Consider the following 27,288-nt stretch of genomic DNA (forward strand, 5'->3'; position numbering starts at 1 on the left):
AATGACTATTGACCTCACTGTTCCAAGTAAAGATAATAGTTTTAACTGTTGATTTCCTGCAGGGAACGAGTTCACAGGAAGCAAGGATTGTGAATAGTGGTGCTCACATTTAGGCAGATTATGACGAAACTGGATGTTTGGGAGTCATGGAAGCATCTATCTAGTAGCTTTTGTGAAACAAACCAACAAACCTGATTCTACTTTATTTTTTAAAATATTTTATTTATTTACTTGAGCGAGAGAAAGAGCATGAGCGGGATGGGAGGACAGAGGGAGAGGGAGAAGCAGACTCCCTGCTGAGCAGGGAGCCAACACGGGGCTCCATCCCAGGACCCTGAAATCATGACCTGAGCTGAAGGCAGATGCTTAACCGACTGAGCCACCCAGTCACCCCTCTTCTTTATTTTGCCCAATATTTTCTCTCTTTCTAGTAGCTTCTTTGGTACTACAAATATACCAAAGACAAAAATCATGGCTGTTGAAATGAGATCAGGTAATTTGTTTAGACTTACTTGACTGTAGGCCCCTTAAAGAAATATGTACTGATAGGTTTATATGTTTTGTTTCTTAGTTAAGTTTTTGTAATTTAATCAAGAGTTCCTAGGGGGGAAAAAATGTCTTCAACTAAAAGAATAATTGATAATGATGGGAACTTTAGGCATGAGGAAAACCAGCAGTGGATATGTTTGATAGTTGGCAAAGCTTTTGATGCCATTTAGCACATCACCCATGCATAAGCATGGATCATTTATACACTGCTCTCTGATTTAGCTATGTAGACATAGGGATTTATGGCTTCAGAAGAGTTTTATTTTCCTCCTTATGCATAGAGGTAGCATTGATAGAGCTAATAGATTGTATCACTTATACTGAACCTATATATTCCAGTCACCAACCAATATATTCCTCCGTAACTGTCCCAATGTTGTACAATAGAAACACTTGTTTTGTTATTAAAAAAAACATTTAAGTGCTATTGGATATCTGTCATCTCTGCATTTACTTTTTCTTCAATACAGTTATCATTTTCTTATTTTCTCTTATAATCATATAGTAATATCTGATAATCAAAAGGAGAATGATTGTATTCCATTGTATACTTTTATCACAATGACATTTTCAGCTTAGCTTTCTTCTTAGTCAACAGACACTATATGAGATATAGTCATCATGTTGAGCACATGCTCCCTTATGAGTTCATGATATTATATTTTGTAAAACTAGAATTTTTTGAATCCTAAGTCCTCTAAAGTTTCTGCCTTTCTCACTTTGGTCTTGACATTTCAAAAATAGCGGGATGTATCTAGTCTTTCCAGAAATGTTGGAAAGATAAGGAATGCAATGTTGATAGGTTTCTCCATCACTGGTAGCCTGAGGTCCCCTGAAGATGATGGTAATAATTGCTTTGCTTCTATTTTTTGATATTAATTCCAGATCCACCAAGAAGAGGGCAGAGGTATTGGGGTTGGGGGAAAGATGCAATGATGGTCCAACTCTGGAAAGTCAAGGCAATTCATTACTTTGTATATTAATTCTTGCTTCATTCTTTCATTCTTTCATCCAATTACCTCTCATTCTTTAACTTAAGAAATGTAATGAACATTTTTATGTATTAATAAGTCAGAACATTTGAGTTCCCTAATTTTCTAAGTTAATGGCTGTAGGGAGAGTAGGGAGTTGAGAGCAGACCCTTCTCATTAGACCTTATATATCATCATGTTGGTTCACATTCAAGAAGGGCTGGCCCAAACAATACTTTTGCTGAAAGCAAAATTTTGGCATGTTTGGGGCAAAACCATGAAGGATTTTAGAACTCTTTCCCAAAACAGTAGCACAATTTTACTACCTCAAACTCTTTTCTGTGCTACCTTGTAACACAAATTCTTACTTTATCCCTTTTCCTAATACCAACCCAAATATGAGGTAAACAGTAATTTTTTGCTCATACCAGAAAATCTTATGGATTTTTTTATGAAGTCCTGTAAGAGAGATCAAGGGATTGGAACAAATAGGCAGACTCTTAAACATACAGAAAGGGATACCTAGTTTACTGGGAAGAGAATGGAGTATAAGAACAGACTAGAAAAGCATATAAAGGGGACAGAAAAGGAATAATGAAAGGATTACCGCTTTGATTTTTTTTTTTTACTTGCCACAAGTGTTTTAAAAAATGACAGGCCCTTATATACATTCTGTGATACTTTATGTGCTGTTTGAGGATAAATAAGAGAAACAAACATTTAGAATTTGTAAAAAATGGAATGAAAAGTCAACCAATAAGAAGAGGCAATACGTCAAACTCCAAGAATTTTAAATATAGTTAATGTCCCTGAACAGACAAGATCTGCCTTTACTGCCTTCATATGCCATCTGTATTTGTTTGCTAGGGCTGCCATAATACAGTACCTCAGACTGTGTGGTTTAACCAAGAGAAACTTATTTTGCAAGATCAAGGTGTTGACGAAGGTGGTTCCTTCTGCAGGGTCTGAGGGAGGGTCTATTTCCAGCCCCTTCCCTTGCATGGTAAATGGCTCTCTTCTCATGGAGCCTTCACATCAACCCTTTGAGCATGCCTGTGTCCAATTTCTTCATTTTATATGACACCAGTCATACTGATTCAAGGCCCTTTATTTTAACTTAATCCCTGCTTTAAAGACCCTGTCTGCAAATAGGGTGACATATCTGCAAATAGGTTCACGTATGACTTTTGAGGGTTACACAGTTCAGCCCATAATATTCAACAATGTTTGCTAAAAAGTATTTATTAAAGAATTTTTTTTTTCTGGAACACAGTACTATTTCATATTAAGCACAGCTTTAAAAAATAGTGGTAGATTGAGTCTTTGGCCTTGATGAAAATTTTTAAAAATATATATACGAACCATGAGAGACTATGGACTCTGAGAAACAAACTGAGGGTTCTAGAGGGGAGGGGGGTGGGAGGATGGGTTAGCCTGGTGATGAGTATTAAAGAGGGCACGTTCTGCATGGAGCACTGGGTGTTATACGCAAACAATGAATCATGGAACACCACATCAAAAACTAATGATGTAATGTATGGTGATTAACATAACAATAAAAAATTAAAGAAAAAAAGAAAAGTCAAAAAAACTGTAAAAAAAAATATATATATATATACACATAGGAGAGTTATGGCACATAATTGGGATTAGCTCTGCAGCCTACATAGGCACTGGGCTGTTTCACATGACAAAAGAAGAGCATCGGTAACTGGAGTTTACTCAACAAGAATGATTCTAGGAACAAAACAATTCCTATTTTGCAGATGCAAAAATAAGGAACAAATACGTTGAGGGACACATATATAAGGCCATACAGTAAGTTACAGGCACAGTGGAAGTGTAAGGCAATTTCCTGATACCCAGTTGAATCTTCTATATCTGCAGCTATTGTCACTTGGGGAAGATAGTTTTATTAGACTATAGCATAGGTTGACGAGTTCATCCAGGTAAGTTACAATACTTTCAAATGGAACATAATAGAGGTTTCACATGGTTCAGGCCAGTTAACATATGGCTCCGTTCATAGAGCCGTAAATAATACTTAGCAAGAAATGGATTCAACCTGGACAGAGCAGAACCTAGTTGCAAACAACCCTATTAACAGTAACAGCCAGTTCCTTTGCAAGCACTCCTTTTTGTAATTTGCAACCCTCTTGAAGAAAGTGTGTGTGTTAGGGGTAGGGCTGGGAAGGAGGTAGAGAGGCAGTTCTTTCCCAGTATAAAGTACAGTATGTTATCTCACTTTCCTTTCCTTTTTTTTTTTTTTCTGATTTAAATTTTGAAAGGAAAAATAATGATTAAACTTGCCATTGGAAAAGGAATCACTTGTCTTCCAGGGAAAATGCATCTCAAATCACCAACTATAGAGAGGCCAGAAAAATAGTCACATAATCCAAACTGCGTGATGGCAGTTAAGAAAGGATCTGTTAGTACAATGCTGAGTGAATTAGATCCCTACCTGATAGGGACAGGCATATGTGTTGTGTCTTTTTCTTTACACTATTAAACTGCTTTTCTACCTCTATAGGCTTTGCTTAACAAAATCAAATTATGTTGTGAGATCTGACAACCTAATCCTTACCTCTTAAATACAAACACTATACACACTGAATAATACCTCATAATTTCAATGTTATTTTTATTAATAGTTTTTATCAATAAAAATATTCATTTTGAGTGCCTGAGTGGCTTAGTTGGTTAAGCGTCTGCCTTCAGCTCAGGTTATAATCCCAGGGTCCTGGGATCCAGCCCCACATTGGGCTCCCTGTTCAGTGGAGAGCCTGCTTCTCCCTCTCCCTCTGTCGCTTCCCCCCGCTTATGCTCTCTCTCGCTCTCTTCTCTCTCTCAAATAAATAAACTAAAATATTTAAAATATATATGTTTTAATTTTATTGGGATTTTGCAAAGGGCTTTATATATATTCTTTTTTTTAAGTTTTAACTTTTTTATTTATTTATTTATTTATTTATTTATTTATTTAGAGAGAGGGGTAGAGAGGTGGGGGAGGGGCAGGAGGAGAGGTAGAGAGGCTCTTAAGCAGACTCCATGCCCAGGGTGGAGCCCGATGCAGGGATAGATCTCACAGCCCTGAGATCATGACCTAAGCCAAAATCAAGAGTCTGACGCTTAACAAACTGAGCCACCCAGCGTCCCAGTTTTATACGTATAATTACACTCAGTGCTCATAATAGCCTTGTGAAGTCGATATTATTTTCTTTGTTTATATGACAAAATTAACCCCAAGAAAAGTTAAAAATTGACCCAGATCACTGAAACCTAGTGCATCTACTCTGAAGCCCACAGTCTTAATTACTTGCTTCTCTATTATTGTTATAAAATATCTTTTTTTTTCTTTTTCCTTTTTCTGACAAGACCATCCATAAGAATACATTTTGCAGTAACTGTGGGTATATATCTACTTCCTCAAGAAGCTAAATGACTTAGAAGTGTCACCATGTTCAGTCACTTAAATGCGGTTTGATGATCTTGAGGTGGTGTCCCAAACATTACGGCCTTCCTATTAGATACCATCCTTCCTTGTTTTCTGTATGCTGAGCCAATATTTCTGCTTGTACACAAAATAAGATCCAAAGGCTCCATGGTAATAGCCAATAGGAAATCATCTAATCTATCTGATTCTAACACAGTTCTATTCCATTTTATGTAATATAGCTATTTTCCAAATAGCTTGTGCTATTCTTATTTATGATGTCCTGGTCTGTCCACATATTACTTAATGATCCTCAAAACACCATTAAGCATAGAGACATCAAAAGTATATTTTCCTTTATCTTGGCTTTAAATTTCCTAGCAGCTTAGAAAAGAGAGAAACAGTTTACAAGATCATGGATCATAATATCAAAGCAAATTAGGATGTCAGAAGCAGAGCTTTTCCTGGTACTAAGATGCACAAAGAATTTCTCCCATGGATCCTCAGAAAGTCGATACATTGATTATAACAGCAGGACCTCAGTAACTTTTCTGATAAAAATGTGATAAGAAGTCTCATATGGCCTTTCTTATATTGGCTCTCAATGAAGACTGGTGTGATAACACCAAAGCAAGGTTTGGTAAAGGAAATTCAATCAGAACCAAAATAAAGTAGTGCAAGTGTACAGCTTTTTAATGTACCAGCTTACTCTGAAAAGAAAAAATTTAAATAGCTAAAGAAATGAATGAATTTCCTTCAGGTAATCTTTTATGAATACTATTTCTGTGAACTTGTAATAATTAAACACCAAAGAAGTCAAAGTTCTATTCTCTGGCCAGAGCTTGGAGTAGAGAATATATTATTCACAGAAAGCCCTAGGTCACAAAGCTAGTATAATAAGATGCTAAAATGGAACCTTCAGCTGAAATCCTAAGGCAACAGATAGCAAAATGAGGTGTAATTCATATCACCTCTATGGAACTTCTAAAATGTGATTAACCAAGAACCAAATTAGAATCCTCCTAAAATTCTCTCCTTCCCTGTAGGACTGAAAGCACTGGAAAACAGGGGTTTTGATGTGCCTTCTTAAGAGAGAGCTGTGCTACAAAATGTCCACCTCCTTGCCAATATTTGGTATTGCAAATCTTTTTAATTTGTCCATTTTAGTGGATGTGTGGTAGTATGTCTATGTCTATGTCTGTGGGTTTTGACAAACGAGTCCTCACATATCCATGCCCATGGTCAAGATACAGAACCGTTTCATCTCTCTAAGAAATTCCTTCATGCTGCCCTTCTGTAATCCACCAGCCTTCCACCCCCCAACCCCTGGCCAAATCTGATCTATTCTTTACCTCTACAGTTTTGCTCTTTCCAGAATGTCCTATACATGAAACCATACATGTAGCCATCTGAGTCTAAATACATTTAGTAAAATGTATTTGAGATCCATCCAAGTTATGTATATATGAATAATTTCATTGACAAATGGTATTGCATTATATGGAGTTACCACAGTTTGTTTACTAATTCACTGGTTAAAGTGACATTTGGGTTGTTTCCACTTTTTAATAATTGTCAATAAAACTAATATAAACAGGGGCACTTGGGGGTTCAGCCGGTTGAGTGTCAGACTCTTGGTTTCGGCTCAGGTCATGATCTCAGGGGTTGTGAGATTGAGCCCAGCATTGGGCCCTCTGCTCAGTGCCGAGTCTGCTTGAGATTCTCTGTCTCCCTTTTCATGCATGCTCTCTTTTTCTCTCAAATTAATTTTTAAAAGCTTAAAATAATAATATAAACATTTGTATATGGGCTTTTGTGTGCATTTTTCTAGGAGTGAGATTGCTAGGAACATGGTAAATGCATGTTTAATTTTATGAAAAACTGGTAAACTGTTTTCCAAAAGGACTATATCATTTCACATTCCCACCAGCAATGTAGGAGAGCTGGAGATGGTCTGCTTCCTGCTAGCACCATTTTTGTTTGTTTTAGCCATTCTAATACATATACAGCAAAATCTCATTTTGTTTTTTTTCCTAATATTCTTAATGACTAATCATGTTCATTATCTTTTGAGATGCCTATTTACTATCTAAGTATTTTTATTTAATAAAGTGTGTTTAAAATTTTTGCCCATTTCTTCATTAGGTTGTATGTTTTTACTGAGTTTTGAGAGTTCCTATATATTTTGGATACAAGTCCTCTGTCTAATATGTAATTTACAAGGTTTTCACCCATTACGTGGCTTGCCATTAATTAATGGTGCTTTTTGCAGAGCAGACATTGTTTACTTTTGATGAAATCCAGTTTATCAAGATCTTCTTGTATGGCTGTGCTCTTGGTGTCATATCTAAGAACCCTTAGGCCAAGTCAAGGTCATAAAGATTCTCTCCTTTGTTTTCTTCTAGAATATTTATAGTTTTGTGATTCACATTTAGGTCAATGGTAGTTGCTGAGTTACTTTATGTGTAAGATGTGAGATTTCGGTCAAAGTGGACAGTCTTGCCTTGACCCTCATCTTGGATGGGAAACTGTTTACCCTTACATCATTAAATATGAGATCAGATATAGGGTTTTCATAAGAGTTTTTGTCAGGTTGAGAAAGTGCCATTCAATTCTCAGTTTCCTGAAATTTTTTATTATCTTGAATGAATATTGAATTTTTTCAATGATTTATCTGCATCCAGAGATACTCGTATATTTTTGTTGTTCTTCTTAATATAGTGAATTACACTGTTTAATTTTTTTTGTTTAATTTTTTTTAGTTGTACAACCAGCCTTTCAATCCTGGGATAAACCACACTTGGTCATGGTGTATTATCATTTTAAATATCACTGGATTTGTTTACTAAATATTTGTCAAAATATTTTTTTTAAGATTTTATTTATTTATTTGACAGGGAGAGACACAGCGAGAGAGGGAACACAAGCAGGGAGAGTGGGAGAGGGAGAAGCAGGCTTCCCCCTGAGCAGGGAGCCTGATGTGGGGCTCGATCCCATGACCCTGGGATCATGAACTGAGCCGAAGGCAGACGCTTAACAACTGAGCCACCCAGGCGCCCCTCAAAATACTTTTGTGTCTATAAGTTTTTTTTTTTCCCCTTTTGGCATCTTTAATTTGATATTAAGGATAATGCTAGCCTCATAAAATGAATTTGGGGAAATCTCCCCCTCCTTCATTTTCAGAAAAACTTTGTATATGTGGTATTATTTCTTCCTTAAAATCTTAATAAACATGATCCTGAAGTTTTCTTTGTTGGTAATTTTTTAAATTACAAATTCAATTTCTTTTCATGAATGTATATTGAATATTCAGATTTTTCCTTTTCTTCTAAATCAGTTTGAAGATTCATGTCTTTCAAGGAATTTACCCATGTCATCTAAGTTCTTGAGTTAAATGGTAGGTAGTTTTTCTTCTTAATGCTTACTTAGTAGCCATTCAGTATAGTATAGTTAGTATAGTAATGGCCTCTTTTTCATCTCTGATATTGGTAATTTGTGTGGTCTTTCTTTTTATTCTTTAACAGTCTGGCTAAGTTTTATCCCTTTCATGATCTTTTGAGGGACTAGCTTTTGGTTTCATTGATTCTCTCTATTGATTGTCCATTTTTAACTTTGCTGATTTTCACTATTATTTCCACAACTCTATTCATTTTAAGTTTTTTTATTTTTCTAGCTTCTTAAGGTTGAAGCTTGCAGGACTGATTTTAAACTTTTATTCTGATGTACTGTTGTCAACTGGATTACATAGTTTCAGACAAGAAGTCTGAAAAATACTTATTTCTCTTTCTTCATATGTAATGAGTATTTTGTCTCTGGCTGCTTTTTGGATTTTCTCTCTTTCTCTGATTTTCAGAAATTTGATTATTATGTTGCTTTTGAATGATTTTATTTGTGTTTATCCTCCTTGGAGATTTTTAACTTTTCGGATTTGCCATTTTATTGTGTGCATCAAATCTGGAAAATATTCAAACCTTTATTTCTTCAAATATTTTTTTCTACCCACTTCAAGGGGCCCCAATATCCATATATAAGAAATTTTTATATTGTTCCATATGTCACTGAGATTCTTCTATTTAATTGATTATTAGTACTTTTTTCTTCCTCTGTCAGGTTGGATATATACTAAATACTCTTGCTATGCTTTCAAGTTTAATATGTTTTCTTCAGTGTCTAATCTGCTGTTAATTTTAGCCAATTAATATTTCACCTGAGATAGTTTGTGTTTCAATGTCAAGAATTCTGACTGGATTAATTTTTTTTTTCTATTTTCCATTCCTTTCCTCATTATATTCACATTTTACCCTAAATACTTGAACATAGTTATAATGGGGGCTATTTTAACATCTTTGTCTGATGGTTCTATCATCTCTATCACTTCTAGATCTCTTTCTTTTGACTGATTTGTCTCCTAGTTATTGTTCACAGTTTCCTGCTTATTTGAATATGCAGTAATTTTTTAAATTGGATACTGAACATTGTGTTGTTAGCTTGTTGGTTGTCTAGGGTGTATTTTAGTCCTTTAAAAAGTGTCCTTCCTTTTTCTTACATGAAGCTATATAATTTAGAGATAATTTTGGTCCATTGAACCCTGTTTTTAAGCTTTAATTTTTTTTTTAAGATTTTTTTTATTTATTCAATTGACAGAGAGAGAAAGAGCACAAGCAGGGGGAGCAGCAGACAGAGGGAGAGGGAAAAGTAGGCTCCCCACCAAGCAGGGAGCCTGATGCAGGGCTTGATCCCAGGACCCCGGGATCATGACATGAGCCGAAGGCAGACACTTAACAGACTGAGCCACCCAGGCGCCCCTGTTTTAAAGCTTTAAAGAGCAGGTCTAGAAGAGTCTTTGCTCCAGCTTTTTTTAAAGTCCCACTACTAAGACATAAGCCCTCTGGAGTATCCAGTGAATAATTACAGAGGCCCGCCCATTCTGGTCAGAGATCAATTGTCTCCTCAACTTGTTCAAGCTCTAGGAATTGTTCAGCATACAAATTCTGCAGTTATTCTTTTCCCAACATTTTGGGATTTCTCCCTATGCATGTACAGCCTCGTCTGCAGTAAAGACAAGGAAGCACATGTAGATTTCTATAGTCTTTTTTTGTCACTGTGTGTTCCTTCTCTCTAGAACTCTGCACCACTATATCCAGCCCCTGTGGCCTGCTGGAATTCCAGTCTTTCTTAGCACAAGTCAACAAGATCACTGGGCGCAGGGAGATAGAATGTTATGGAGATCAACTGTAGGGCTGCCCTTGTTTGCTTCAGGGATCACAGTCTTCCGCGGCCTGTTGTCCAATGTCTGAAATGAGTTGTTTTATATATTTTATCCATTTATCTAGTGGCTTATGGCAAGGAGGTAGGTCTGATCTTTATTCCTAAATGTAACTGGAAGCAGAATCCCAGAGTTCTTTTTAAAATATAGTATTTTAAAATATTCAAATTTGTTGTACTCTTTTACCTGTAGCACTGTAATTATTCTTTAAGTCAAAGGGCAGACATGTTCCTTCAAAGCCATGCAAGGCCTTCCACTACATGAATGCTCTGGCCTGAACACATTTTTCGAAGTTTTTCTTGAAGTTATACCAGCACAATTATGACAGCATAGAATCTATAGTTACTCCAAATATACTTATCACTTTACTGAAATTGCCTGCTTATATTTTTGTTTCCAATGTAAACTATAAGCTCTTTGAAATGAAAACAGTTTTGTTCACTAGTCAGTGATCTTGGCACAAATAATGTCATTTGATGGAAGGCAGGAAGGAAATGATTGTGAGCTGACTTAAGAACTTTCCTTCATTAATGTCTGATGGACTATTATATATATAAGTAACAAAACAAATCAAAATGCTGAGCTTTTTATTTACTGGTTGCTTTTGTATGCTTCTAAAACCTCTGTTGCAATCATTTCAGTAGGTGGCTTCCATGATTTTATCTACCCATACATCCTGCTCTCATTGCTTCTTCAAACCCCACTACTTCTGGGCTCTAATAACACTTCCCCGAATCACATTACCTGTTAGGTTTGCAGTACATTCTCCTGAAAAGCATTTGCTTCCAAAAGAATGTCTTAATTAAATTTATTTTTCTGAACTTCACTCATATTTTTCAGAGGTATTAATGAACTCAGCAAATTTATCAGTTCGACCACACATTTTCTTTTCCTGCTGTCTTTGAAAATTATAGGCAGATCACAATTTGTACATGCGAAATAACTGCAAGTTTACTGAACAAGTGTGGTTGGTGGAATAATGGCCCCCAGAGATGTCCATGTCCTCATCCTGGAAACTGACTATGTTACCTTATATGGTAAAGAGACTTTGTAGGTGTGATTAGAGTTAAGAACTAGAGATGAGGAGATTGTCTTGGATTAGGCAGATGGACTCAGTGGAATCACAGGAGTCCCTAAAAGTAGAAGAAGAAGGCAGAAGAGTCGTTCAGAGAGATGCACCTGGAAAAGAAGCCCTGAAGATTCAAAGTGAGAGAGCACTTAACCCACCATTTGCTGGCTTGGAAGATGAAGGAAGGGGCTAAGAGGCAAGGTATGAGGGGACCTCTAGAAGCTAAGAATGGCCTTCTACCAAGGATATGAGGTTCTCAGTACCATAGTAGCAAGAAACTTAATTCTCCCAACGACCTGAATGAGTGAATGAGCCTCCAGAAAGGAATCCTGCACTGCTGACACTTTGATTTTAGTCCAAGGAGGCCCTGTATGAGTTCTATATTTCTGCTGTAACAAATCACTACAAAGTTAGTGGCTTAAAACACGTCTATTTTACACTTCTATAGTTCAGAAATCGGATACTGGTTGTACCGGATTAAAAGGAAAGTATTGACAGGCTGTGTTTTTTTTTAGTTCTGGAGGAGAATCCATTTTTTTGCTGTCAGCTGAGGGCCATTCCCAGTTTCCAGAGGACACAGCTTTGGCTCGTTCCACTTGGCTTGTGTTCCACTTCCTCCATCTTCAAAGTCATCTGTGGTGAGAAGTCACCACACTCACATCTCACTGACCCACTCTTCCACATGCTACACTTAAAGACTCATATGATTAGACTGAGCCCTCCATCATAGTCTCTTTATCACAAGGTACTTAACACATTTTCTAAGTCCCTTTTCCATGAAAGCTAATAGAGTCACAGACTCCAAAAATTAGGATCACAAATATCTTTGGAGGACCCTTTATTCCAGTTACCATGGACCTGTTCTGGACTTCTGACATAGAGAACTATAAGATAATAAATTTATATGGTTTTATACCAGTAAATTTGTGGTCATTTGTTATGGCAGCTATGGAAAACTAATAATTCAGAGATCAAATCAATGTCCACATGGTACTTTATAGTTCTGAGAGCAAAGATTACACATATATGGCCTAATTTAGTTCTTGCAGTGAAGAAGCATTTTTATTATTACCATTTACAAGTGAGAAAACTAATGCAGCATTTCAGTGGCATACAGATCAGGCATGTAGGTTTTGGAATTCTTACTTTCATATCAGTCACTGGGTCCATTAACAAGATATTTAACTTCTTTAACCATATAGAATCCTATTCTATATGACAGAACCTACCTGATGCATTTACCTAAGGTTAACTGAGGAATTGATAATGAAAAGCCTTTATCAGAGAACCTGGGTGGCTCAGTCACTTAAGTGTCTGACTCTTAATTTCAGCTCAGGTCATGATGTCAGAGTTGTGAGATTGAGGCCCAAATCAGACCCCACAGTCCGCAGAGAGTCTGCTTGAGATTCTCTTTCCCTCTGCCCCTCCCCACACTCATACTCTCTCTAAAATAAATTAAATCTTTAAAAAAAGGAAAAGCATTTATCATGGTACCTTACACATAATAAGGAATCAATAAAAGGTGAATATTAATTTTATTTATGGTGTCATGGATAACAATTGTTTGAATAAGAAAATTAATCTCTAATGAAATGTCATATTTTCTGGACTTTCTATCATGTTATTTTTCTTTAATGATATAGTCAACAAATGTTCGTAGAGCCAATATTAAATATTGAATAAGATGTAGCCTTTTATATCAGAATTTTTTTTAAAGATTTCATTTATTCAGAGAGAGAGCACAAGCAGGGGGGCGGCAGAGGTAGAAGAAGAAGCAGGCTTCCCGCGGAGCAGGGAGCCCGATGCGGAACTCGATCCCAGGACCCTGGGATCATGACCTGAGCTGAGGGCAGATGCTTAACCGACTGAGCCACCCAGGGGCCCACAGAGAATTTTTTTAAAAAAGATTTATGTATTTATTTGAGAGAGAGAGTGAACATGGATGCACAAGCTGGAGAGGGGCAGAGGGAGAGGGAAAGAATCTCAAGCAGTCTCCTCGCCGAGGATGGAGCCTGAAACCAGGCTCCGTCTCAGGACCCTGAGATCATGACCTGAGCCGAAACCAAGAGTTGGAAGCTCAACTGACTGAGCCACCCCCAGGAGTCCTTATATCACAAAATTCATAGTATAACAGAAAGATAAGTATTTTAAAAGTTGTTAATAGTTAAATAAGTAATAGCAAACATGTATACACTACATAACATTAGTGCAGGCTTTTTTGTTTCATTTTTGAAAGTATGTAACATGGAGCTACTAGACTGAGTAGTGACTAAATCAAGAAAAGTTTCTCTGAGGACATATTGCTTAATCAGAGACCTGAAAGATGAGAAGTTAACAGAGTGGACTGAAGGATAAAGTATCCAGGCAGCAGAAAGAGGAACTATATAAGGGGAAAGGAGAAAGCAGAGTATAAGGACCTATCTCAGCTGTGATCCCTATCAGAAACTCAAAGCTGAAAGCTATCCTTCAATGCTGTTTTAGACCAGTAATTACACACACACACAGACACACACACACACATCTCCCAGGGACAAACATTCAGTAGATGTGAAATAGGAATGTTCATGTAACATTTTAATATTAAAAATAAATTAGACCCTAATAAATTTGTTTTTATGAAGTTTCACAATTTTTTTACCTTTTCACACATGATTGGCTTCATTTTTTTACTGGCCAACTAGGTTATTTAGTTATGGTATATCAATTTTACCCATACTTTAATTTTCATTTAATATCCCCTTACTTTGTAATTCAAGTTACACTTTAAAAATTTTTGGATGTGAATAAGGATTTCATCCTCCCTATATTTCAGTAGTTTTTATAGACACATTTAAGCCTAGATAATCTTCATTGTAAGGGTGAAAATTAAAAGAAGGAAACAATAGAAAATCAATATTATATTAATGTATGGAGTCAGATAAGGGCATTGGGTTGAGCTAAGGAAATAGTTATAAAATCAGATTTTAAGAATATGGATTTGAGGGGCGCCTGGGTGGCTCAGTCATTAAGCGTCTGCCTTCGGCTCAGGTCTTGATCCCAGGGTCCTGGGATCGAGCGCCGCATCAGGCTCCCTGCTCCATGGGAAGCCTGCTTCTCCCTCTCCCACTCCTCCTCTGCTTGTGTTCCCTCTCTCGCTGTCTCTCTCTCTGTCAAATAAATAAATAAAATCTTAAAAAAAAAAAAAGAATATGGATTTGAGGGCAGTTGCGGCTTTTGTAAGCTCACCTCTGTGTAACTGAAATAGCGTATCAGCCAAGTATCATTTTAGAAGTGCAACTCTTCCCTATCTACAATTTAGGAGCAGCCAGATAAAATGGAGAAATGATGTAATCAAATATATTCTAAACACTCCAGGTTTCAATTAACACAGTCATAGCTATCTGAGGGCAAACAGTGTAGTGACTGATATTGGCCCAGACAAGGGAGCCCACAGGTAAAACATTTTTTTGTTAATTGACATAGATTTTGGATTTGGAGCACCATAACTAAATTCCATTTTGCTTTATTCATATAAAATTGAATCTTCTTACTAGTTTTCTAACTTCTACAGCATTATGTAGTGTGGCAAGAGACTAGACTAAAAACAGAAATAAGGTTGACTTTTGAAAACAGACCATTTAATGGAATCATTGTATTATTTTCCAGTTCTCTTTGGTATGCATTGAAATGTGATTTTTCAAGACTTGTGTAAGAGTCGCCCCCCCAACCCCAGAAATTATTCATTCTTCCTCTACCGCATCTGATAATCAGGATCCCTCCTGCCTGAGTCTCTGCTTTCAAATAAATCAGAATTCTATTATTTCAGAAAGGAGTCCTTTTTTTTCAAATTTCATTCATTTGCAAGTGTTTTTTTCATCTTTGATTATGTCCTTATATTTTTACTCTAATGCTATTTTTAGTCAAATAAGAATATTTTCCCTGGGATATTAAAAAATAAAGATAATTTAGTTTTTACCACCACTTAACTCTTAGTTTGAGAACCATATTTTTTCCTGAAGTTTATTGGATCGATTATATATAGTATATACAGTGTGCCTCCCTTAAAAAATTAATAATTTTGGAAACTGAAATGCAGCAATGGTTTAATGTATCTCTATACTCTTATCAAGCCATCTGGCTTGAAACCTTGAGAATGAGTATGAAATTTTCCCAAAAGAAAAGCAACATTTAGTTAGGTTAAGTGTCAGCTTGCTAGCTTACACTGTATAAAAGTCAATATGTACCAAGCCATATTAGTGAATTTCATCTACACTGCTAGAAGGTTGTTGAACTCAATTACAGAAATGTGTAGAGCTCTATTTGATGTGTGACGAGGTTAGGAGACTGCAATCAATTAAAAAGAACACATGTATATCCTGTTCAGGGGAAACAGTTGTTATAGTATCCCTTGTTCAGTTTCTGCTTTTTTCTCTGACTTTTCCTCTGAACATAGGAGAACAAAGGGTTTAATAATTCCCCAGTTTCATTTGGGATTGTTTTGTCAGCAGTATCTAATAGGAAGACATGAGGTTGTTATTTTATTTGAATGAAGCCTCAGGCGGCTACAATTAAACATGCTATACTTTTTTTCTTGTAGCAAAACCATTTGAAAATGGACAATATTTGGACATTTATGGAATTACAAGGGACCAGGCCGGAGAATATGAATGCAGTGCAGAAAATGATGTGTCATTCCCAGACGTGAGAAAAGTAAAAGTTGTCGTAAACTGTAAGTCCTGTAACCTTTTGTCAACATAACTTTAGTGAAAAGATAAATATCTGAAATACACTGTGTGAATTTATGTTGCTTTTTTTTAAGAGGTGCTCTTATTGATAAAGACCACCTATTGATAGTGAAAGTGTGTTCCTGTTAGAATATCGATCAAATTGTTTTATGTAACATTAGTTTTCCCAGGTAATGCCACAATAATTCAGTTTGATGTGCAGATGAAAACGTTTCCAATAGTATTGTAGTCCCTGGAATTCTAAACTACAGTACTGTAGACACATGGCATTTTCTTTGTTCTCATGAGTTTCACCTGGAGTATATTCTGATTAAATTTAAGTGTGAAACTCCCAATCAAACTCGATGGAAATTAAATATGCTGGTCTGTACTCAAGGAGAAGAGCTGTTGTGGTGATATTTCTATTACTTGGGTTATTTAATTCTATTTGGTTTGAAAAATATTGAGAAAATGAATCAAGAATTTTCCCATGAGCATTATTATTAGGGAGTTAGAATAATAAGAGATACCTGCAGAACTACGAATGCCATTAAGTTACACCCTCTCTACATGCATCTCAAACACTGATATAAGACGTTTTTCACTAACATCCTATTTTATATCTTATGATCTCAATAGCAATGACTGAAATAGCCTGTACTCTTCAAAAACACCCCCTTATTAGTCTTTCAAAAGTTTTCACATTGTTTAACTTACTCAAATAAGATACTTTTAGGATAACAGTATTTTACTAAAGGTGTTTATAAGCTACAGCTTCCAATTTTTTTTCATTCCACTTATATACCTTTCTGTATATGGCCATTGCTAGTAATGTACATATCATAAGGAGAAGGAATCGTTCCAAATATATTCCAAAATGCTTAAACTAAGTGGTTTTTTTTTTCCATATTAATATGAATCTGTCAATTTCATGGGCGAAAAAGTAACTATGAAAACACACCTGGCAATGGAGTGTCTGCCAGGGCAAATCATTGCCATCAACTAACATTTGTGACTAATCTATATATTTGGGGTTGAACTATCTCTTTGAGACTGAACAAATTTGCATATTACTGGATCAAGAGGCAGTTTCTGGGGCAGAGTTTCTCATATTCTGTAGACAAACTTTAGCAGATTCACCCAAGAGGCTCACCAAAAATGGAAATCAACTCTACTAAATCAGAATCTATGGGGCATATGACCTGGAAATCTACATCTATAATAAGTTTCTACTGATTCTCGGGACTCATGTTGCAAGGGGCTACTACAGCTCATCCCTCTGGAACTCGCTGAAATAAGAGATAATAAGCAAGTAAAAATTCCTGACTATTTTATCACTAACTGTATTTATCTGAATATGAGTCTACTGATTTTATTGTTGGAGGGTTGGAAAAAGATGTAAAGAAGTAATATTTTTAGCAGTAAACACTAAGAAATAAAAAGGTAGAGTCAAACTCTCAGATAAGCAAGGCACCCCCCCCCAGTAATGCAGCCCCTCCAGCCCCCAGCCCCAATACGTCTCTAAAACAATGTCTCTAATAGGGATAGAATCAAAAACCCAGCTGTTGTATGGGTTTGGGTCCATGCTCCATGTATAAGCCATACTTTCCTTTGTATTCACACTTTCTCTTTCATCCTTTTTATCCTCTGTCTTTAATTCCTTGTCACTTATCATTTAATCAGATCCTCTTTTTTTCCCTGGAAAAATGGGAACCTGAGACAGAAAAGTCAACTAAGGAGGCAGACATGTGAGAGAAACTGAAAAGAAAAATATACCAACCAAATGAGTCAACATCTAAAGGATCTGGGTGGAGAAGAGAATCTACTTATAAAGCAGAAGGACAGAAACTGGGGAAACAAAATGTCAAGAACTGTGAAAGATCTGCCACAGTTCGTGGATGCTGGCAGAAAACAGAGACAAAGGGCCGTTTGTTACTCACAGTGATGGCAGTAGCCAGAGTATTGTCATTTTTTTTTTGCATCAGGTCCCCAAGCTCCAGTTACTACAGGGTGATATGATGAGGGCTAGGTGACACCTATACACACAGTGGGTTTATGTCATAGCTGAAGCTCCCTGAGCTTAGGAAATTCAATTTTTTTTTTATAATGGCAGGAAGCAAACCTGCCCTTTGCTGCAGAGGGAGAACTTACCTTTATTATACTGGACTGTAAACAAACCTGCTGTTTGCTCCGTGGGGAAAACTACTTCTGTCTTTCAAGAATGTTCACTCTACAAACATTCTCAAAAAGATAGGAACAAAAGCAAGTGTTCGGTGTCTCTGCTTCCAAGATGTGCAGAAACAGGAGAAACTTACGGCGAATTATCTTTCAACACAGGACAGCAGCACGAAAGTTTGAAGCAGAGCCTAGAGATATTCCATTAGCTGAAAGGGATGCTTCAGTGGCCTTTGTAGGGTGCCAAAAACCTAAGAAGAGGTAGGAAAGAAGACTTTGTTAATCGACTTTAATTTAAGAAGGAAAACAGGTAGGAAAAGAAGAAAAGTTAAAAAAAAAAGTTAAGGAGGTGCTTTTTAAATTATAGCTACAGGGGTGCCTGGGTGGCTTAGTTGGTTGACCGTAGGACTCTTGATTTCCACGCAGGTCATGATCTCAGGGTGGGCTCCAAGCACAGCAGGGAGTCTACTTGGGATTCTTTCTCTTCCTTTCCCTCTGCCCCTCCCCCTCCACACTCTCTCTCTCTCTCTTTCTCTCTCTAAAATAAATAAATAAATCTTAAAAAAATAAATTATAACTACAGACTTTTTTAAGAATTAATTTCAGTTAGATAAAGTACAGTCATAAATGGAAATATTTGTGCTAACATTATATTAACATAGCTCACATCTTTTTAAAAAGTGAACCCAACAGGACTTTTTAATGATTTTAAACAGTTTTGTCTTCTGCTCCTTCCCAAATTATACCTTTAATAGCTCACCTTTCCCTAAATGTGCCATGAAGTATTGTGTTTAATACTGATTGACTAATTAAATTTACACCTGTGGAATCAATATTTTATGTAAGTGATGAGTTCTGTTCAGATTTCTGGTCAAGACCTAAATTTTGCCTTAGTTTGGAATGGTTATGTCACACAGATACCAGTGATTTTTAAGCCATGTAAGTGTGTAAGTGTATGCCTATATATGTTCCTGGTTGTGAAGAGGTTTGGAAAGTGTTAATTTTGTGAATTTGTCCCTTTAAAAATCAAAAATTGAGCCCTATCTATGGATTTTACTGAACTGATTTCCCAAAGGAAATTAGCCAAAGCCTACTGAATAAACTTTAGTTTGTCAAATCCCAAAATTGAGCACAGTGGTCTATGTTACCAGCACGGAACTGCACATCTCCTGATAACATGATGATTCCCTGAAGATAGAATCGTGCCAAGTTGAAGGCAGAGCTTCTTTTCACTGTTATTAATCAATATGATGTGCATATAGAATTGCAGTAGCTTTGTGAGTTATAATTTGAAGAGAAACTTTGTCCCTTTTCCCAAATGGGGTTCAAGATGAAATGTAATAAATTTTCATAAGCTCTGGTAGATTCGGTTATGTGGTAAGTTAATTTGAGAAAGAGATTTAGGTTCCCTTCAAGTTAGAAATGTTTAATATTTTACTATTTATATAAAATGTCTGCCATATCATATATATATATCATATATATATATATGTATATATATATATATCATATATATATACACACACACACATATATATAAACCACATGCATACAATAAATAACCTATTTGCCACATACTTTTTACCTATAGCACTTTGATGTGGATTTCTTTTTTTTTTTTTTAAAGATTTTATTTATTTATTCATGAGAGACAGAGAGAGAGAGGCAGAGGGAGAAGCAGGCTCCCAAGGAGCAGGGAGCCTGATGTGGAACTCGATCCCAGGACCCTGAGATCATGACCTGAGCCGAAGGCAGATGCTTAACCATCTGAGCCACCCAGGCGCCCCCTTTGATGTGGATTTCTATTCAATTTAATGAAACAGCAATTTAGTGGAATGATTAATATCATTGACTTATTTTATATAGGTTGGGCGAGTTGTTTGATTGAATAAATCAGCAAATTTTGAATTATTTACAGAAAGTCTTACTATAGATAGGAAGAAGTTTATAGGATAGTAAGATTCTATGCAAAGCTTGTTTCTGAGTAGGGAGATTTTATAGGTGATTATTCTCCTTCTCTTTTGTATATTTTCTTTTATTCTTTTATATATACATATAAAACATATAAATGTATATTTGTATTTATATTTATGTAAACATATATATATACACATCTACATACATATACATGTAAGTATGTGTACATTTTTCTTGTCAAATTGAAAACAAACAAAAACAATAAAAAGGAGTTGTGAACTTTATCATAACCCGATCCTGAGAGATTAAAACGCATACATACACAAAACAAGAAAGAACAAATTTTTAACTAGTTGAATAGCTAAGCCAGAGGGAGCTAGTGGATTAGAGTTGAACAGACTCTCTGTTTTAATTGCATCCGGATTCCATTCCTGGAAGCAGCCTAGAAGATTCTAGTCCCATAATTTTAATTGTTAACTAAAAATGGAAGAATGAATGAGTTCCAGAAAGCTCATAGATTCAACTGAATTGGGAAAGACAGAAACCTGTGAAAATCTGGTTTGGAAACGAGAGACCAGAGTCTAGAAAATCAGCAGTGTTGACCCATTGGAAGCCAAAGCTAGAATCTGGAAAATTTAGAAAGTATCAAAGACTAATAAAATAATGTAGATCTCTGTAGGGGAGCAGGATCCCAGGTATTAGAAATCAGGAAGGCCTGTAAGACCTAGCCCTTCAAAATGAATGTGTCAGTAGAAGGGGTGGGTTCTCTGATCTTGTGACAGGCTGTTTGTTCTACATACTATTTATGTGTATTCTTTCAGTTAGTAGTAACTCTGGATAATAGTGGGCCTTATGGTTAGATATTACTTATTTGAAAGCCTGTTGTATAATTTAATGGGTTTTCAGACCTTGGGAAACCACTTTACCACTATGAGTCTCAATTTTCAATTCTGTAATTTAGGGCAATAATACATAATTATCAAGGTTTGGGTAAGGATTAAATGAAATGATGTACATATATGGTGTCTGGCTCATTGTAGGCAATTGAAAAAATCTCTCTCTCTCTCTCTCTCTGGATATATTTACTCTAGAATGTAAGCTCTATGCAGTAAGGGGTTTTCCTTTCCTTTTACAATGATGTGTTCTTATCACATAGTACATCACCCGGTCCATAGGAGGCACCCCCCAAAATAGTCGGTGATTGAGCGAATTATTAAAAAGATTGGTGTTCTCCTAGTGAACCATTCTACTAGACAGAAGAAAAAAAATACTATTTTTGCTCCACAATTCCATTTTTTCCTCCAGGACAATAAGTAAATAGTGTGTTGAGTGATTTACTTCCAATACAATTTTTTAACCAAATTTTTCAGGTGGATTTAATAAAGATAACCTGACATTTATATAGTGCTTTCACCCAAATAGAGGAAAGACTAATTTCATTTTTTTGCAGATAAGAAAATTGAGGTTCAAGGAGATTAAAACATTTAATAACTTCCCTTATTTTCAAGAACAAAACAGACATGAACAAAAGAAGGATAATTAACCAGAAAAAAATAGTCAACCAGATTAAGGTAAAAGAGATATAGACATTATTTCGATTTTCACTCGTGACAGTCAGATTTTATATTGATTATTTTATTTGGTATCAGAAATTGTTTTGCACACACAATTTCTAGTAAAATAGAATTGAATATTCTTCCTATGGTCAAACAGTAAAGATATTTTTGGGTGTACTGTGAACCAAGTTTTCATCCAATAAATCATAGGCACATATTTGTGCATTATTTTGCATCTTATACATATTCATTTATGCAAATGTGCACTTTATCTTCCAATATAACTAGCTCCAAACATGTGGGAAAGAATGTACCAATTAGTGTAACTTAGTACAATTGTATCGAAGCTTGAAATGAGGGGCCACTGGGGAGAGGGAGGAGGAGGAGGAAGCTTTCTAGGGAAATGACCAGTTTTTTTAGTCTATTCATAAGTTATCTCCAAAACCTTGGAAGTTAGGCAGACATCTCAGACTTAAGACTGTAAGAAATTGCAGATGACAGACAAGTACATATCACCTCAAATAAAGAGAAAATCCCAGCATTCAGAGTTGGAATGGGTAAGATACTATTGTGGAACCAGAAGAAAAATGAGTATTATTTGAATTCATAATTACCACATTAGCTTTTATTTCTGGCTCCATTTTATGCCTCTACCTTTACTTTACATTTACCTCATCTTTCACATTTGCTTATGATTTAGGCTACTGTCCCGTACTTTATGTTTTATTATAAGCTAATTAACATTTATCTGAAACAAGGCAGAGCATAAAAAAATGCATATTGTTGTCCGTTAAATAAAGTACTAATTCATATGCCATTTCTAGAGTAATAATGAAGCACTTCAGTAAATCTGCATTGATAGATGTATTTATTTACCTATTTACTTATTGCTTACCATGACACTATCAAGGTTTTAGGGCCTGGGATATTGGTCTTGAAGGAAAGGAGAAAGATAAGAGAGACACATAGTTATAGTGTGGTAAGTGCTTTGATAAACCATCATTAAGTACTACACAAGGCTATCAGAAAGGCACAAGATACAGCCTTGGGGTATCATGGAAGGCTTCTAAGAGGCCTGATCCTGATGAAATCTGAGGATAAAATGGAATTGGACAGATTTTTTTTTTTTTTTTAAGAAAATCAAGGAAAGGGAAGTCTCACACAGAAACAGCAGTTTTTGCTTAGTCCCGTAGGAGTCAGGCGCAAGACACTGCTTGGCCTGGTGGCTGCAGTGAGCTGGCAGAGACCAGAAAAGGGAGTATGAAGGAGGGTGGGCACCTAAGAGGGAAGATTAGATAAGAGTGGATGAATTTTCGTAGGCAGATATAGATCCTGCTTCACAATCAAAGAACAGCTATGAGATGATGGAGGTATTCAGAGATACATTTAAATATTAAGAAATGTATTTAAATATTTTTATTTCCTACATCTATGGAGTATACTTGGATGATTCCTGTTTTGTCATGGCAAAGGCAAAACAAAGACTTTAAATAACAACTCTAGCTAACAGAGATATGAGGAATGAAGAAATCTGAAGGAAAAATCCCTACAGGTATTGAGCATTGAATATGAGAAACATATGGATAATCACCCAGAAAACATATTTTTTTTTCAGAAAACATATTTTTAAATAAAACTTTTCTCCTCAATAGAACAACATGAAAATCTAAGAATTAAACCTGTTCTTTTCACTTTGGGACTTTCATGGCGTAAAAAGTTCATATTTAATTCTATGGTTTATATAATTCCTCAGTTGAAGTAAAACTATGTTATTAAACATGCAGTTAAGGAATACATGATTTCTTCTATTGAAGGAGGCATAATTGGTCCTTTGTTTTAAATCTTAGACATACATTTCAATTAATGACTAGTGTGCCAAGACTATTTTTACTTAATGAGGCTATTTTTACTTAATGAGTGTGCTTCCCAATTTAACTTAAATGTACTCTCCCATACTTTTATCTTAGTATTGAGAGTTTTAGTATTAAGGGTCTATGACTGATCTTTTACCCTTTTGTTCATGGTAAATCAAAGTGCATCTGCAGTAAGCAACTGTGCATATTTTTATTATTCCTCTTTTTTTTCTGAAAGTGAAAGATGGAACAATGTCCTTGCTTTAATACCGGAGCAAAACTTTTTGCTAGACGAGTCGGTTTATTTTATTTTGTTTACAGCTATTTCTAAGTTGGCATTTATCAGTTCAAAAAATATACTTATATATATGTATATATATATATATATAAAGTAATAGGTATAATAGAGTTTGATTATCAACTAGGAGTAAGAGAGCAATTTCTCACAGGATGGAAATGCTCTGGGTTGAAAATGATTTCATGCCAAAGTGATGAAAAGTGGTGACAATCAGGAAAGGGACAAATATATATACACACCTACATGTGTACTTCTCTGACATGCTCATTAAGGTTTTGGGGTCGTTTCCCTATCATTAAGATTAAACTTTGCAGGAACTGCCAAGTATTTTTAAGTCTGCTGTTGAACATATTTGTATTTTGTGTATATGTATGTGTATGTGAAGGGAGTGAAAGGGGAGTGATTAATATGGTAGAAATAGTATAAATAAAGGGAATATAGGGGCATCTCGGCGGCTCAGTTGGTTAAGCCTCAACTCTTGATTTTGACTCAGGTCATGATTTCGGGGCGTTCAGGCTCTGCACTCAGCATAGAGTCTGCTTGAGTTTCTCTCTCCCTCTCCGCCATGCTCATGCGCACTCTCTCTCTCTCTCAAATAAATACATAAATAAATAAATAAATCTTAAAAAAAAAAAAAAAGTAGTAGAGTCGTGGGAGACAAATTTGGAACTAAAGGAACCAAATCGTGGGGAAACTTGCTTTGCACACTGGAGGGAGCATGTTCTGCCACATGCCTCCACTCATTCCTTTTCTTCCTTTTCATGTTCTTTCTCACTTGCTTTCTCACCATCATTCACACATTACTACTCTTTCTCATTATCTTTATTTTTATTTTTTGGTTTCCTCCCCTCTCTTTCCCATTATTTCTACCCATATATATAATCATAATAAACCAGTTTTTGAAAGAACTTCTCATGTATATAATAGAAATCAGCAATGAATCGTATTTAATCATCTTGGAAACATTTTAAATACATAGATTCCTGAATAACCACTCCCCATACTCAGTTTTTCACTCTACATTATATTTACCTAAAAGCAAGTGTGTAAAAACTTTTTTTTTAATTTACATTTATGTTTGGAGATTAACAAAATGAATGTGAGACAGAAAGGCAGAAGATATGAATTCTGTTTTTTAACTCAGTTACTTAGCTGATCATATAAGTTTGGACGGAGAATTTAAACTTCTACCTGTTGATCCCCCTATTTGTTAAATGAGGGAATCATATCTCTATGACATCCCCTAATTCCAAAATTCTGATATGTTTCTTTAATCCAAGTATCCAGATTGTAGGGACTGCATGGATTCAATTCCCAGCAGGCAGGGAACAAAGGCTAAAAGCAACCATTTGGCTTCAGTGTCAAATATTCTAGATAATCTCATCATTTTACTTTGTGAATTCTTTGAGAAGGTATGAACTTTGAGACGTTGTTCTCTCGTGCGCTGTTGTCAAATTCAGGCAAACTTGTTTTTCTTTTACTCTAAAATTTTAATTTTGTGTAAGGAATCAGTACAACAATGGAGAAATAAACTTCAGAGAATTTCAAAATAAGGATTCTTTATGCAACGGAGTGTGATAAAGGCTAACGGAAATAGGATTTGGAATTAAACATGATTTCTAATCCCCGCTCAGTCACTTTGGAGTATTGGGAAAATTAGTTAACCTCTCTGGGGCAGTTTCCTTACATAAAAATTGAGATAATTACACTTACCTTAAAGATTTGTTCTGAGGATTAAGTGTTACATATAAAACAATAAAGTGGATAGCACAAGACAAACAGCTTTCTGTACTGGAAATATTTGTGTGTAGCATTGGTCACGTTACCCTATATGTCTACACATCTGCCTCACTCTGTGGCCTCTGTGGCCTGTCAGCACTTTCAGGAGGGACACTCCTCTTACTCACCTTTGTGGTTCAGGTAATATAGCACAGTGGTTAGAAGGGCAGGCTCTGGGGCTGGTCACCCTGGCTTTGAATTCTAGCTCTGCCGCTTATTGCTACTATGTGAGCTTGGTCAAATTATTAAGCTTTGTGTATGTCAGTATCTTCAACTATTAAGTGGAGGCGGGGGGAGACCTGGGTGGCTGAACGGTTAAGCGTCTGCCCGGGCTCAGGTCATGATCCCAGGGTCCTGGGATGGAGCCCCACATCGGGCTCCCTGCTCGGCGGGGAGCCTGCTTCTCCCTCTCCCTCTGCGGCTCCCCCTGCTTGTGCTCTCTCGCTCTTGCTCTCTCCCTCTCTTTCTCTGTCAAATAAATAAATAAATAAATGTTTTTAAAAAAAAAAAGTGGAGGGGTATAAGTATTACCCCAGTTAATATATGAAAAGTTTTAGTGTACGTTATTACTCCCAATACTCAGCACAGTGTCTGGTAATAAATGTCTGTTTGAATGAATGAATGAATGAATGAATAGACACATGGAATTCTGTAGGTGATAATAACTGTAAAATCACCCTGGTTCCCTCATCCTATGGATCTATGCATGTGGGTTCAGACGGCTTTGGAAATTAGATCATAGAGTTTACAGAAGTACTCAGAAAGGAATCCTGAAATCCTGATTCTAGGTCTGAGGTTATTTCATTATACCCTCCTGACTTCATGTAAATCAAAATGGAATTTAATTATTTTCAGTAAACTGTGTAAACCCCAGAGACTTTCCGAAAGATAGTATACTCTGAAGGGTAACGAGACAGGATTGCTGTGTGCAATGAGGGAAAGATTTGAATAACCAGAATAGGCACAGGTGTTAGCTGTCAGAATGGCTGACACTGAAATCAAGTGAAGAACTGAGAAAATTAGGATTCTCGATGAATAGATAAAACAATCACAATACATAATCCTGAGGAATGATGCTGCACTCAAAATAAGTTTGTTCACATATTGTCTGAAATGAGAGCTTTTGTTTAATAGTGAGTGTAATGAAGGCTCAGTGTCATGTAGCCTGTCTTCTTGCTGCTACACAGTAAGGTTAACAGCAGTGCAAAAAACAAGCAAATAAAAACAAAACCAAAAAAAGGGGGGGGGGGTAGGGGAAGCCCACCACCATGCTGGGGACATGAAACAGCTATGGTTTTCGTAGATAAAATGAATGCAGATAAAGCTTTATTTAGTATACTCTGTCGTTTCATGTTTAAAATTTACTGCCCTGCTCTTATTAGCCGTAAGATCATAGTTCATTCAGTTTAGCAAAAAGTTAAAAGTGGTTTGGTGGCAATTAATATCTTATGCCCAGTTCTCAGTTGTCTCAGAGTTAAGAGTTAAGAATTTGGGTAAAATTTCTAAGTTTTTATATAACATAATGAAACGTATGAGCTTAATGCGTATTAATTCTTTTCTGTAATAAATCATACTTTCTTCCTAGTCTAAACACATCAGCATTCTGTAACCTAGAACAGACATTGAGAATGTTTCCACATTTAGTGCAACAAGCTAGTGTACATTTCCATGATAGGGCGGAGGGGGTGTATCAGTAATTAGGTGAAGTTCACAAATGTT

General features: G+C 36.0%; 1 protein-coding gene across 1 annotated transcript in view; it reads left to right on the plus strand.

The window, feature by feature from the left end:
• The window catches only part of NEGR1 (neuronal growth regulator 1), an 829,063-nt gene that overhangs the window by 536,245 nt on the left and 265,530 nt on the right, over positions 1–27,288 (plus strand). Inside the window, exon 4 of the mRNA XM_032426096.1 lies at positions 15,865–15,996. Coding sequence (XP_032281987.1) covers positions 15,865–15,996 — 132 coding nt within the window. The remainder of the gene's footprint in view (positions 1–15,864; positions 15,997–27,288) is intronic.

Source organism: Phoca vitulina, unplaced genomic scaffold (genome assembly GCF_004348235.1).
Source record: "Phoca vitulina isolate PV1807 unplaced genomic scaffold, GSC_HSeal_1.0 scaffold2, whole genome shotgun sequence".
Lineage (NCBI taxonomy): Eukaryota > Metazoa > Chordata > Mammalia > Carnivora > Phocidae > Phoca > Phoca vitulina.